At 42.4% G+C, this 15,397-nt stretch overlaps 1 protein-coding gene across 6 annotated transcripts in view; it reads right to left on the reverse strand.

Moving 5' to 3' along the window:
- cntln (centlein, centrosomal protein) overlaps nucleotides 1-15,397 on the reverse strand; it is a 540,355-nt gene that overhangs the window by 388,927 nt on the left and 136,031 nt on the right. For 4 of the 6 annotated variants that reach the window (XM_073048671.1, XM_073048670.1, XM_073048669.1 and 1 more), the window contains 2 exons: nucleotides 9,196-9,358; nucleotides 763-948 (listed from right to left, as the gene is read on the reverse strand). In XM_073048671.1, the coding sequence (XP_072904772.1) occupies nucleotides 763-948; nucleotides 9,196-9,358 (349 nt within the window). The remainder of the gene's footprint in view (nucleotides 1-762; nucleotides 949-9,195; nucleotides 9,359-15,397) is intronic. The other 2 variants (XM_073048674.1, XM_073048672.1) reach the window with 1 other exon arrangement.

Raw genomic sequence — 15,397 nt, forward strand, 5'->3', positions numbered from 1 at the left:
CTGGGAAAAAGCCTCTGACTATCCACACGATCAATGCCTCTCATCGTCATATTCACCTCTATCAGTTCACTTCTCGTCCTCCATCACTCCAAGGAGAAAAGGCCAATTCACTCAACCTATTCTCAAAAGGCATGCTCTCCAATTCAGGCAACATCCTTGTAAATCCCCTCTGCACATCCTTCCTGTAGTGAGGTGACCAGAAATGAGTATAGTACTCCAATTGGGGTCTGACCAGGGTTCTACACCTATAATTGTGTGAAAGAATTTCTAAATCTGGTGTTCAGAATCACAGCAAAGGATCAGCCATGATCTTACTGAATGGCAGAGTCCGCTTAAAGTTTCGAACAGCTCATTCTTGGTCATATTTCTTATCTTACTTTTCTTTAAAAGATGACTGCAACATGGTAGGTTACCTTTCTAATTCCTACCCCTACTCACAGTTAGCCTCCATCATTTCCAAACAGATTTTTTCACCCCATCAAGATTTTGTATAAATCTCGTACACTACAATGAATCAGTATTACAACCCAGTGAACAAAAAGAAAACCACTGGAGGAACTCAGCGGGTCAGGCCGCATTTGTGAATGGAAATGGACATTAAGTGATTTGGGTCAAGACCCTTCATTTGGATTGAAAGAGTAGGGAGAAGTAGCCAGAATAAAGAGGTGAGAGAAGGGAAGGGAGAAAAGCTGGCAAGCAATAGGTAGATTAGATGAGGAATGCTCTGGCAGACGGAGAAGTAATTACAATGTAGTACCTTACCTGCTCCACACCTTGAGCAGTAGTCATACACAATGCAGTCTGTTTGGAATCTAAAGCCTCTTGGAGTTTTTCCAGGAGTTGTCTTATTTGCTGCTCCTTTTGATCTATTTGAGCGGTTATGGAAAAGTGCCTTTGCTGATGTTGGGCCTCCCTAGTTTTCAATGTATTGTTCAAGTCGCTGTAATTCTAATACAAAAAATATATTTCATCAGTGTAGAAATGATGCAGGTAGGACACATACAGACACTGTTGTACACTTTGTAAAATAGAGTGGAATCCAGTTAAATGGGCTATCGGTTAACCAGGACAGCCATTTATTTGGGACAACTCTTAAAGAACAAAAACTACTCGAGAAAATAGCCAGAATTCCCTTTGTTTACTTGTGACACTATGTTGCTTAATTTGGACAGGAGACTTGCCGAATAGTTTCTAACTCACATCAGACACGCATTTGCATGACTTGGTCACAACACCTTGCTTCAAGTGAAGAGTTTTTAAATAACATCAGTTCTGTGTTTGTGTTCAAAAGCAGCAAATTTTGTCACTGATACAAGCCGAGAAATAAGCAGTGAGACTATTCAGAACTGTTTTCCCACTGCAGTTTCAAGCATTCAGGATTGTAGAAGACAGAAACAGCTGGGAACAAAAGTCAAACAAATTCATTACTTAAACAAATTAGTAAATGTGAAGTATTTGAAGGTATCAACAGTTATTTTGAATGTTATAATTAAAATTAAGATTTGAAGGATGCAATCATTGACAGCATCATATGAAGGCGGTCCATTATCTGCACTTGGTGTCTGCGTTGATTTTGTTTGTTTACAGTCAAAAGAATGTGTTACCAATGCATTCCTACGTCAATAAGTATTAGGAACTAATGAACAGTTTTATTGTACCATGGTGATATTATTGGTGTTCTAATTTGTTGTGCATTTTATTTAAATTAACAAATTGTTACTCAGTTTGTGTTGGCGCATGGCCTAGTGGACAAGGCATCAGACTAATAACCTGAAGGTCACTGGTTCGAGCCTCAGCTGAGGCAGCGTGTTTGTGTCCTTGAACAAGGCACTTAACAACACATTGCTCTGCGACGTCACCGGTGCCAAGCTGCATGGGTCCTAGTGCCCTTCCCTTGGACAACATCAGTGGCGTGGAGAGGGGAAGGCTTACAGCTTGGGCAACTGCCGATCTCCCATACAACCCTGCCCAGGCCTGCGCCCTGGAAACTCCACGCACAGATCTATGGTCTCTCGAGACTGACGGATGCCACCACACTCAGTTTAAAAAAAGGTATAAGAAAGACAAACTATTTCCATGAAACTCCAGCAAATTGGGACGTCACGCAATTGGACCAAAATGTACTGGTCCCGACGTGTCCCAATTAACCAGAATTCATAGTAGTTCCAGAGAAAAAATACTGACTTATCAAACTTTTCATCCTTGATACACCATTAGTAGGTCCAAGTGATGCTAACCTCTCACCATATATACACCCATTGGAGACTGATAGTATGGAATCCATAAGATCACGCAGGTGCGATCCATCTCCTCAGACCAGGCAAACAGGAGCTATTTGGCAATACATTATTATGCTTGCGCCCTCAACGCCAGCACAGAGCAGAAGATGCAGCGAGGAATAGACTGCTTCTCACGAGCCTGTGACAACTTTAGGCTTACAATCAGCACCAAAAAGACCGAAGTTATGTACCAGCCTACACCTGGAAAGCCCTACCAGGAACCACACATCACAGTAAAGGGGCAGAAGCTACTGGCAGTCGACAGCTTTATTTATCTGGGCAGTACTCTATCACGAGCGGTGAACATAGATGCAGAGATCAGCAACAAAATTGCCAAAGCCAGTGCCGCCTTTGGGAGACTCCGTGAAAATGTATGGGAGCGGAGAGGACTCAGCCTTACCACCAAGCTGAAGGTCTACCGAGCAGTGGTTCTCACCACCCTCCTCTATGCCAGCGAGACCTGGACTGTCTACAATAGACATGCTAAACCACTTCCACTTGAGCTGCCTCCGCAGACTTCTCCACGTACGATGGCAGGACAAAGTCCCAGACACGGAGGTCCTGGAGCGGGCTAGCACCCACAGCGTCTACACCCTCCTACAGAAAGCCTAAGCCAGATGGGCTGGCCATGTCATCAGGATGTCTGACAATCGACTACCAAAACAGCTGCTGTATGGAGAGCTGAGCCAGGGCAAGCGCTCAGTTGGAGGGCTGAAGAAACGTTTCAAAGACTGCCTCAAAGTGCCCTTCAAAGACCTCAACATCAATCCCAGTAGCTGGGAATCGCTTGCTCTGGACCGCTCAACCTGGTGGAGCAGGACCACCAAAGGAGCGTATGCAGCAGAAATCAGACGCACCGCAGAGGCTCAGAGGAAACTCGCCGCCTCGAGCTACCTCCACTTCCACTGCAGCACCTACCCTCATGTGTTCCACATGTGGGCGAGCATTCAGGGCCCGGATTGGCCTCACCAGTCACCTCCGGACTCACAGTCACAAACACTCCACCTGACAGAAGTCGTGGTCGTCTTCGACTCCGAAGGACGAACAACAACATTATGCTACCACTGGCTGACCTGGATAATAAATCAAAATTTGTTCCTATAAACAAACTTCATGCGTAGCTTATATTATGCTTCTGCAACTTGTCCTTTACAACCTCCTCAGCCTTACCTACAACTAAACAAGCCCAAAGATCTGAAATTTCCCTATTTCTATCTTTATCCCTATGTTTAAAACCTACCTTAATCCTTACATACTGTTCAGGTCAAATTTGACCCATTTTGACATTTGACAGCAGTAAAAACACCCAAAATGTCTTTTTTTTTGCCAAAATTTAATGACTTTTCCTAAAGTGACCTAAAATGCACAAAAATGAAAATACTTAAAGACGTTACACTTTTGTACAGGTGCCTCAAATTTTTGTACATTGAGGCTGTTCCGGGTCAAATTTGACCCATATCTATTGAAATGGATTTTCAATAGATACGGGTCCCGGTGTGGGTCAAATCAAGGAAAATGGTGGTTTTAGGGAATCTTGAAACTGCGAAACTGTACATGCCATGTCTTTGTATATTTTTTAAGGAACAGTAGTGACAGAGTTCAAGGGGGTCCTTGACACTGTCATGAGAACTGCCAGTCACGAGGTACCTGAGCTGCCATTTCAGTGACTGAGGTTATGGCAACAAGACTTGGTGCCCAAGGTCATTGATCTGGTCTTCCAAGATGAGCATCCAACATTTTATCAACTGTAGGACACTGAGGAGTACAGTAGAAGAGGGATCAGGGAATACAGATACATAATTCCCTAAAAGTGGCTTCACAGGTAGATAGGGTCATAAAGAGAGCTTTTGGTACATTGGCCTTTATAAATCAAAGTATTGAGTATAAGAGTTGGAATGTTATGGTGAGGTTGTACAAGGCATTGGTGAGGCCGAATTTGGAGTATTGTGTGCAGTTTTGGTCACCAAATTACAGGAAGGATATTAATAAGGTTGAAAGAGTGCAGAGAAGGTTTACAAGGATGTTGCCGGGACTTGAGAAACTGAGTTACAGAGAAAGGTTGAATAGGTTAGGACTTCATTCCCTGGAGCATAGAAGAATGAGGGGAGATTTGATAGAGGTATATAAAATTATGATGGGTTTAGATAGAGTGAATGCAAGCAGGCTTTTTCCACTGAGGCTAGGGGAGAAAGAAACCAGAGGACATGGGTTAAGGGTGAAGGGGGAGAAGTTTAAAGGGAGCATTGGGGGGGGGGGGCTTCTTCACACAGAGAGTGGTGGGAGTGTGGAATGAGCTGCCAGATGAAGTGGTAAATGCAGGCTCACTTTTAACATTTAAGAAAAACTTGGACAGGTACATGGATGAGAGGGGTATGGAGGGATATGGGCCAGGTGTAGGTCAGTGAGACTAGACAGAAAAATGGTTCGACACAGCTAAGAAGGGCCGAAGGGCCTGTTTCTGTGCCGTAATGTTCTATGGTTCTAACTTTACAGCTCTTCCTCCCTCCAGCCATTGAAAAAATTGCCATTGAAATGACAAACATGGAGGGGATTAAACGGTATGGTCAAAAATGGAAGACCATGCATGTAACTGACCTACATGGGGCTTCTAATACTGGCTGGTGTGTATAGGTCCCGAGGTGAGGCTGCTTCTAGTCTTTGGAATGCTGAGACGGGAAGACCAATTTTTCATGCCACCATTTTTCATGTCCCTGGAAATGTTCTGTACAATATCAGCAGTGCTCAGATTTGACAACGGAGAGACAAGACCTGCACGGCATGTCACTGACAAACTGGCAGCAATCAGAGATGTCTGGGACAAGTGGGTGAAACGGCTGCCTCTCATGTAAAACCCTGGTCCTGAGGTCACAGTGGATGAAAGACTGGTTCCATTCAGAGGTAATAAATGCCTGCCCTTTTATTGTTAGACTAGTTAATCGCTGCTTCAATATACACATGCAATTGGTTGTGATATCAAATGAATTTTCCTCCTTTTGTGTTTTTGCAGGTCGCTGTCCTTTCCGCCAGTGCGTGCCTAGGAAGCCAGGACAATATGGAATAAAGTTATGGGCAGCCTGTGATGCACGTTCCAGATATGCTTGGAATATGCAAGTGTATACTGGGAAGCCAGCTGGGGGAGCCCCGGACAGAAAACAAGGCATGCGCGTTGTGTTGGAGATGACGGAAGGGCTAAGAGGACACAACGTGACCTGTGACAACTTCTTCACATCTCATGAGCTTGGTCAGGCTCTCCTGAAGAAGAAAATCACAATGGTGGGCACTGTGAGGCGGAACAAGCCTGAGGTGCCACCTGCTCTGATTGCAACAAGGGAGAGAGACGTCTTCTCTTCTAAGTTTGCTTTCACCCATGACACCACAGCTGTCTTGCATATGCATAAGAATAAGAATGTCATCCTTATGAGCACATTACATAAGGTTGCAGAGGTCAGCGCTCAGGAGTACAGAAAACCAGCCATCATCCTTCACTACAATGCCAACAAAGGAGGAATGGACAACCTTGACAAAGTAACAGGCACATACAGCTGCAAGAGGAGAACAGCCCGCTGGCCTCTCGCCATATTCCATAACATCATTGACATATCGACATACAATGCCTTTGTCATATGGAGTGAGCTGAACCCTACCTGGAGAACAAGCAAGAGGAACTGGAGGAGTTTGGAAAGGCCCTTGTGACTCCTTTTATGCAAAGTCGACACCACCTTCCCCGCACAGCAGCCTCATCAGCACTGGTAAGGGCAGTGCAGCGATCTGAACCTGGCCCTGATCAATAACAAGTCCCACAAGAAGCCAACACAAGGGGACAGAAGAGAAGGAGATGCAAAAAGGGACTGCAAAGCAGGGACAACTTACTGCAAATGTGGGAAGCACATGTGCAAGGGCCACACATGCACGGTTTCCTACCACTGCTTTGAATGCGGAGACTAGTTTGCAAATAGCATTTTTTTTGTTTTGTTTGTTGGTTAAATGTTAGTTAATGTTGAATTAATAGTTAAAATTAGATAGTAGTTATGAGGATTTTTTTATGACATAGCAGTGAGGACAGTGCTTGATAGTTGTAATGGTTATAAATGGTTATATAATAAAGCCCACAGTTCCAGAATGTGGAAATATTTTCAGTTTCAAAAATATATTTAAATCATTATAGCTGTTATGTTTTCATGTCTTAGGTAAAATAGGACATGATATTTTGTGATAGTAGGTTTTTTCTCCATAAACGAGTGGTGTAAAACCTGTAAAATACAGTCTCCCTGCTCTCTGAAACATTAATTAGGGATTAATCACCCATTTATTAATGTCAGATAGACTATTTATACATTCTAAATAGATCCGTGGTTCAAAATTTGGTATAGACACTTGTTATGAGGGAATTCTTGGGCCGGGTCAAAATTGACCCGGACCATGCTGTGAAGGCATAGAATATGAACAGGTTGCCTGGGTTAAAACCTACCAACTTTGACCAAGCTGTTGGCCTGTTCGAATATCTCTGTCATTGTTAGTCATAGAGTTACAGCAAAACAGTACAGAAACACACTTCAGCCCAACTTGATATGAAACACTATGTGATTATGCTCCTGTGAATAGTTTATGATAAAGTGAATGCAATGTTTAATGCTACTCGTAGTCTTGTTGCATTGAAGTTCAAACAATACAAGAAAATAGCAAGAATATTTTCTCCTAAGAATTCCTCAAGCCTGCCCTGCCATTCAACATGATAATGACTGATATATTTCAATATGATAATGATTAACATATTCTAGCCTCAACTCCTCTTCTCTGCCAATACCCCCTCTGACCTTCAGAGTCTGTGTTGGATATGTGAATGTGGTAATGCAGGTATTACAGTTCATGTATTTCCTTCTAAACGACTTACTCTGTGAAGCATAAATCCCAAATGAAAGGTTACAGAACCTTTATGCTTGGGTACTGGAAATGACATTAAACAATCTTGAACAGAAATCCTTACGAAGGAATGGAAGAACAAGGAGATTGGGGATATGCACTAGAAGTCTCTACTTTGCACCACATGGCTCACATTATGATTTCAGAATATTTCAGAATGAGGGATTTCCCAGAAACATGTCAGAACATACCCCTTTTCCTTGAATTCAAGAAAATCCAAACTGGGGTCCATGGACCCTTTGGTTAATGGTAGGAGTCCATGGCATAAAAAAGGTTGGGAATCCCTGACCTAGATGATATCCCAGTCTGACAGGTATGATTTCAATACTTCGGTTAACACAATTTTTAAAAGTTAGAAAGGAGCATACAATACACCCCTCTCTCGCACTATCAAATAAAGCAACCATACATTTGAAGCAACAAACAATCTGCTGGAAGAACTCAAAACAAATGTTATTATCAAAGTACATATATGTCGTCATATACAACCCTAAGATTCAGCTTCTTGTGGGTATACTCAATAAATCTATAGAATTATAACTATAACAGAATCAATGAAAGAACGCCCAACCAGGACATTCACCCAGAGTGCAGAAGACAACAAACTATACAAATACAAAAAGAAATAAATAATAATAATAAGCAAGCAATAAATATTAAGAGCATGAGATGGAGAGTCCCTGAAAGTGAGTCCACTAGTTGTGAGAACATTTCAATAATGGGGCAAGTAAAGATACCCCCAATAGTTCAACAGCCTGATGGTTGAGAAGTAGTAACTGTTCCTGAACCTGGTGGTGTGGACTCATAGATTGTTACTCCAAATTCCAGCAGCCATAGTCCCTTGTATTTCCATTTTACACTTAAAAGGAACTACAGTGACTCTTCATGTTAAGTGAGACCAGACTTATGGAAATCTGACATTAGCTAAATTCTACCATAAATTTTAAAACATTCTTCAAGAGAGTGAAGCTTGTTACAGAACTGTAAACATCTTCAAGAGTTAGGTATTGATGCTGCAGCGAATTAACTCAAAAGATGAATTATCCTTAAAAATGCTTACGTGTGACCTCTTCACACAAAACAGATGTCTTTTAGAAAGTAGTTCCCTGTTCATAGCAGAAGGCCACTTCGCGAGTTTACTTTGGAAAATGACAAGTCAAATCCCGTAACTATTGACACTTGCAGTATTTTATATTACCAATGTCCAACAGGGTCTTGCAACAAAGAAGAAAGTTTAAGACAAACATTTGCACCATTTATAGGATCTGGAGAGGCTTTTGCAACCAAGTGCACCACAATCTTGCGTTGGTCAGCTGTGATGTCACTTTAAAACTGTAAATATTGATGAGACACTTGCAGTATTATGTGATGTCCTGCTCATCATAGTACTGTACAAGAGGGAAACTATCTTCCACACAGATGGCAATGGGTATATGGAATGAGTTGTCAATGGAAGTGGTGCAGACGATACAATTACAATGTTTTAAAAGACATTAACAACAGTTGCACTGATAGGAAAACTTTCGAAGGATATGGTCAAATGCAGTTAGGTGTGACCAGCTTTGGTAGGCAACTTTGACGACATGGTGAATTGGGTCAAAGGGCCTTTTTCTATGCCGTTTAACTCAATGACTTCATGATTCAAAAAACACATTTTGTAATTTACTATTCAGCTATACACCTTTATTGTTAAACTACTTCTGAAAAATATCAGTTCAACAATCTTTATTACTTTAATTCATAAACTTATGAATTTATCAACTTATAAAGATTTAAATAAGCTGTACACTAAGCAGGCAATGTTCTCCAGGCAAACTATAGTACAACAGCAAATAACATTGCCGAAGGTTAACAATGCCATCAAAAGTTAGCAAGTGATCTGTCTACAAAGATGCAATTGAAAAGCAAACATGAAAATGCCATCTGGTTTCCAAAAGTAACATTTTTTTTGCAACCTACACAAATTGTATTTTCTTACAAGAACTTTACCACTAACCTTTTGGTAAGTCTTAATCTCTAAAGCATGAGCATCCTCCTGATTCCTTAGCATCTTCTGGGTTTCCAAATTGAATGTCTGCAGCTGCTGGATGAGTTCAGCTTGTTGGGCTGCATGCTCAATGCTTTCTTTGTACAAGCCCTGCAAGTCCAGTAACTCCTTCCTGTGTGATAAATTTATGAATTATATATAAATAAGTTTACTGCCATCTGTAGAAGCACAATTGCTAAAGTTGTTGATGGCCAAATGAGAACTCTATTACAAGTCTTGATGTCACATCACCCAGATTGGAGGGCAAACTTTTTTTTTCATAAACTTCAAAGCAATTGCTCACAATTCATTTCATTGGCTGAACAGGAAATTCATTATTACATGCTCAGAAACTTTAGATTTTACTTGGTTTGGAATTGTTCCTTTTAGGATCCCATTAATTTTAATCAAAATAAACTTTCAACATTAATAGGTAATTTTAACAAACAACAATAGTTGTTGATAAAAATTGACAATAATTAAGATATAATTATTACCTTTGAAATACCATCTTCAAAACTTCAGCAACAACTTGCCTTTTCAGAAGTTAACATTCAGGGTACAAACTACTAACTTCTGTTTTATAGTTGGAGTTCTATCTTTTTGCTGAGTATTTGTCATACCGATCCAGATTTTGTCTGGATTGGTCTGACAATAAACTTTAGACTTTTAAATTCCTTCCTACAGGATCTTGCTAAAAGTGAAAGTTGGTAACATTGCAGTGGAAAAAAAATAAGTATCATGGATCCGAGTTTACAGGGAATGCAAATCGATTTCTTTATTAACAACCAGAATCCAATGAGTTGATTTCAATTAGATGCAGATTCTGAAAGAATGGGGGTAAAAAGAGATTGGAAAGAAAGAGGGGAAAACAAATAAAGTAAGAGAGATGGATTGCACTTGAACCAGAGAGTGCCCAGTATCCTTGCAGGGAAATTCATTGGTTTTACATGAGGGGTTTTAAACTAGATTGACACACAGTGGGACTCTGATCAAGAGGAAGTCCTGGGATAAAGCAGCATTCATTAAGAGCAGGTCTACTAATCAGTATAGCAAGGGACACAGTAAAAACAAGGAAAGGAATATTTACTTAAACTGCATTTATTTCAAAGTTTAAGGTTTAACAGGCAAGGCAGACGAGGTTGAGCGTGGATTCATTCTGAGGACTATGATGTTATAGCCACAACAGAAACATGGCTGAGAGAAGGGCAGGACTTGCTGCTCAATATTCCAGGATGCTACAAGATTGACAGAAATGCAGGTAACCAAGGAGGTGGTGTTGCCTTTTTGATAAGGGAGGATACAACAGCAATACTTGGAAATTACATTTTTGGGGGATTGTCCAGTGAAGCCATACGAGTACAACTTCAAAAAAAAGGGGAGGGAGTCTACAGTGAAGCTATATTATAAACACCCCAACAGTCAGTAAGAGCTTGAGTTGGAGGTATGTAGAGAAATTGCTCATAGTTCTAAGAATAATAGGATTGTACTAGTGTAAGAATAAGTGGCATTCATTAGGCCACATAGTGTTAAGAGTGTGTACAGTAAAAATTTGTAAAATCTGCTCAGCAAAAGTTTTCTGAATCAATAATATAGAGGGTCATACTTGGTAGGATACAATACTGGACCATCTCTTGGAGAATGAGGCAGTGACAATAATTTTATTAGTTTTAAGAGAACAAAGGAAAAAGGTAGGACAGGTGCACAGGTTCGGGTACTCAACTACAGCAAGGATAACTTAGGGAGAATTAAAAAGGATTTAGCAGAGGTTGATTGGGTGAAACTGTTTGAAGGGAAGTGACAAGTAGAAGATTGTTAAAAGTGTGATATCAAGAATCCAGGAGCAGCAAGTTTTTGTTAGGGTGAAGGGTAAACCTGGCAAGTTTGGGAACCTATTGATGAGACATATTGAGGCTCTAGTCATGAAAAATAAGGAAGCATTTATTGGTTTTAGGATGTTGGGAGGATGACTGTAAAAAATGAATACTCTTAATAGGGATATCAGGAGAGATGGACCTGGCTGGGGAGGTTAGGAAAATCTCAAGGGATTCTATAGCTACATTAAGAGTAAAAGGATGACTAGAGAGAGAGCAGGTCAGGTCTCACTGATATACAAGAGGCCACACTGGGAGCATCGAACACAGTATATGACCACAACAGACTCACAGGTGAAGTATCACCTCACCTGGTAGGATTGTTTGGGGCACTGAATGGTAGTGAGGGAGGTGGTGCAGGGGCAAGTGACACACATGTTCCACTTGCAAGGATAAGTGCCAGGAGGGAGATCAGTGAGGAGGGAGGGATGAATGGTCAAGAGTGTCGAATAGGGAGCGATCCCTGTGGAAAGCAGAAAGTGGGAGGGGGGAGGAAAAGAACCCTGCTATTTGTAAAAACACATCCCCTTCTCTCAATTCCTCCGTTTCTGCCGCATCTGCTCTCAGGATGAGGCTTTTCATTCTACAACAAAGGAGATGTCCTCCTTTTATAAAGTAAGGGCATCCCTTCCTCCACCATCAACGCCACCCTCAACTGCATCTCTTCCGTTTCACGTGTAACCCTTATGCGACAGGCTGGTTGGTATATGTCTAGGGGAAACATCCAGCCATTCGCTAACACCTCTTCCCGTATACACAGGTGCTGTGAAACCCAAGTTAATGCAGTGTCGTACACACAATATCAAACTCACACCAAATACAGTTATGGAATATACTTTAAAGATTTTACTAGAACTAAGTGATTACTAACAATACAGTATATATATATATATATATATAGGAAAAGAAAATAAAGTTAAAAGTGCCAAACTTATCAGAGTTCAGTCAATTTAGTGCACATCGTTGGAGCTCAACCATCGAACCGTTTGATCACCCTTCGCTTTTCTCCAACCTCCACGACCTCGCACCAGGGACCACCCGAGGTGATCGACCGAGCAGTGCGGCACACGTCCACCTTATTCGGCGTCTTCTTCCCCGCTCTCCCAAAAGACCACGAAAACCCCATTCCCAGACCCACAAGAAAAAAATGACATCCAACCCCATTGGCTAACAAAGGAATACAATCCTGTTATCAGCAATTATAAACCCAAACAGACTGCAAGCAACTTCAAGAATGCTGAGCCAGACAATACTCCCCCTCCAGTTAGCAAAGAAGCAGTTTTACTTTTAACAAACAATGAAGCCATTCTGAATTAACATACGCAGTATACATGCACATCAACTCTTACCCCATCCTCCCGCCACCCTACTAGGGCTAGGGTTCCTTTTGTCCTCACCTACCACCCCAACAGCCTCCGTATCCAGCACATAGTTCTCCAAAACTTCCGCCATCTCCAACTGAATCCCACCACCAAACACATCTTTCCCTCCCCCTCCCCCAGTTTTTGCTTTCCACAGGGATCTCTCCCTATGCGACTCCCTTGTCCATTCATCCCTCCCCACTACCTCCCTCCTGATGCTTGTCCTTGAAAGGTGGGGGTAGGGCACGCTCCGCTCCCCCCATCTTTCAAATCTACTCCTCAGCTTTTTTTCCTCCAGTCCTGCTGAAGGGTTTCAGCCCGAACATCGACTGTACTTTTTTTTTCCATAGATGCTGTCTAACTTGCTGGAGTTCCTCCAGTATTTTGTGTGTGTTGCCCCAAATTCAAATCTATGCCTGTTCCTTTTTCCACAGCTCCCCCCAACCCCTCTCCTCCCCATTCAGAGAAGGTTTAGGATTCCCCTACCATCACTTTCCATCCCACCTGTCTCCACCTCCTTTGGATCATCCCCAGTAACATCTTACACCTCCAACAGGATTTATATCACTAATTTCATATTCCCTTTTTTTCAAAGGACGCATTCCAACCAATACTTAGTCTACTTAATCTCCACCAATACCATCTCAGGCATTGCCATCCCAGACATGGGTTGCCAATGATGTCTCTCAATTGCAGGGAGCTCACTGCATGGTTTATGGCCACGTTGGTGGCCCACTTTCAGCCCGATTTTGTTCTGACTCCTGCTTGGATAATTAGCTTGTCATCAGAGCTCCTCAGCCTCAACAGGACTCTACACTTTGCCACCTTGAACTCCTCCACTACCGATGACAATGGCAACTGTAGCTGACCTGATCTTATGTAAAGCCCCGCTGAAGAAAAAACTTCAAGGGATCCCCAGCTTCCTCCACAGGTGCTTGTTGACTTTCTTCACACTGCCTACAGTAGTAATTGGGAATTCATACACTGTGAAAAGCCAGAAAAGCCTTGATAGAAGATCATGTCAGAAGAGCCATGTCTTAAACTTACTAGGGAGTCAAGTTTTGTCAATCTTCTTCAGCCACTCTTCAGTCTGCTTTACAGTGTCAGTGATGTTGGCACTGTCCATCATTGTTGCCTGAAAGCACTTTCCAAGATACTTTACTGGGTTGTCCTCTATGGATGGAATGACTTGAAGTCTGATCTTACTAGTAATCCTGTCCTTTTTGATCACCATGCATCTAGACTTCCCTGCCTTGATAGCTAAGATGTCCAAGGTTTCTGATACCCCTCTGGCTCAGACATGAGTTACAATGGTTACTGTGATAAACCCCACCAGCCCCCCCCCCCCCCCCATATTGTATGTTGTTGGATGCCGGGCTCCAAGACCAGGCCTCGGGTTATTTCTGCTGCTGATATGAAGAGGTTCATACCCATGACAAACAAGATGGGGGAGATGATTTGTACAGTCAGTTGGAATCCCTTTTTGGAAGTCTTGCCGCCTGGTTGTAAAGTGGGCTGAAGTGAAGCATAGCTTGAATCCTCCTAGGTAGATCGTGTCTTGTGTTACTGATAGGATATGATAGAGGTCCAGGCCAACCTGGATAGGATATGTGGAATTGATCAGTAGACATTGGCTAGGTCTAACCAGACAACTGTTGGGTTGCCTTTCTTCTACCTGGCCCCACAGATAAATTGACTGATTATTGAGGTGTGTTCAAGGCACCCAGAAAAACCCAGGATGCCACCTTTCAGGATGGATGTGTTGATACAGTGGTTCTCCATTAAGTAAGAGTTCAGCCTTCTCGCAAGCACCAAGAAGATGATCTTGTACTCCACGCTAAGGACGGAGATTGTCCTAAATTCAATGATGCAGAGCAATCTTCTTCCTTGGGAACGAAGTACCCTTCAGCCTTTTTCCAGCTTGGTGGGAAAGAGCCTTTGGTGTAAATCTTCTTCATTATCTTCCACAACTTAGGAGTTTGGGGCATATCTTCTACCCTTGGAGGGTATACCACTTGGTCCTGGGCAGCAGATGACTTTGCTCTCTTGATGAAATCCTGGACCTCCTGCCACGTGCGTTCTGCCATGTTCAGCTCAACTGCTGGGATTCTTGTTTGGCGGACTTTTGGATTGAAGTCTCGTCCGATTCCTAAGGGGATCGCTGTGTGGATCCCGCAGAAATTCTCCCACCTCCTGCTTTGAACTGGTTGGAGTGCAAAATTGTCACTGGCTGAGAAGACCTCTGGTGAATGTGAATGGGCTTTTAAAGAAACTGCATTCTCCTTCTCCCTTCTTTGTTTTCGCAGCTGCTCCACCCTCCTGAGCTTTTGCAGCTGTTCCTGCAGTTTGCTGGTTCGATCTTTGACACTTTTTTGTCAGGTGAACTGTTTTTGAATTATTCAGGGGTTTTATCTCACTTCTCAGGTGGCGAACCTCCTTTTCCTTCCTGTTTGGTTGCCATGATGGTTTAAGATCCTCTTTCTTCTCCACTGGGCTGAATCACTCTTTAGCAAAGGTGAACACAAAGGTTGTGAGGGTATCAGTTTTCCTCTAGACAGGTCCTGCCAATGTAGCTTCCAAGATGCAATCCCAGTCGTCAACGAACTGCTTCCAAGATACATTGTCTGATGATCTAGGCCACCTGATCCTCTCTTTCCTTGATGAACAAATTTGGCCGCATGAGGAGGCACGCATTTGATCCCCTCTTTGGCACTGGGGCAGCTCAGGTGGGCAGAGACCTTCAGCACTTTATACCCAGTGACATACGCACTATAGAAACTGATGCACTGGGTGATTACATCCTTCCTTTCCATTCAATTTGCTACAATCCCTGTACATTTTATAAGAGTGGCATGGTAGCATAATGCTTTAGAGCACCAGTGATTGCGAGGTTTAATTCTCGCTGCTATCTGTAGGATTTTATACATTCGCCCCATG

The sequence above is a fragment of the Hemitrygon akajei genome, chromosome 6, assembly GCF_048418815.1.
Source record: "Hemitrygon akajei chromosome 6, sHemAka1.3, whole genome shotgun sequence".
NCBI lineage: Eukaryota > Metazoa > Chordata > Chondrichthyes > Myliobatiformes > Dasyatidae > Hemitrygon > Hemitrygon akajei.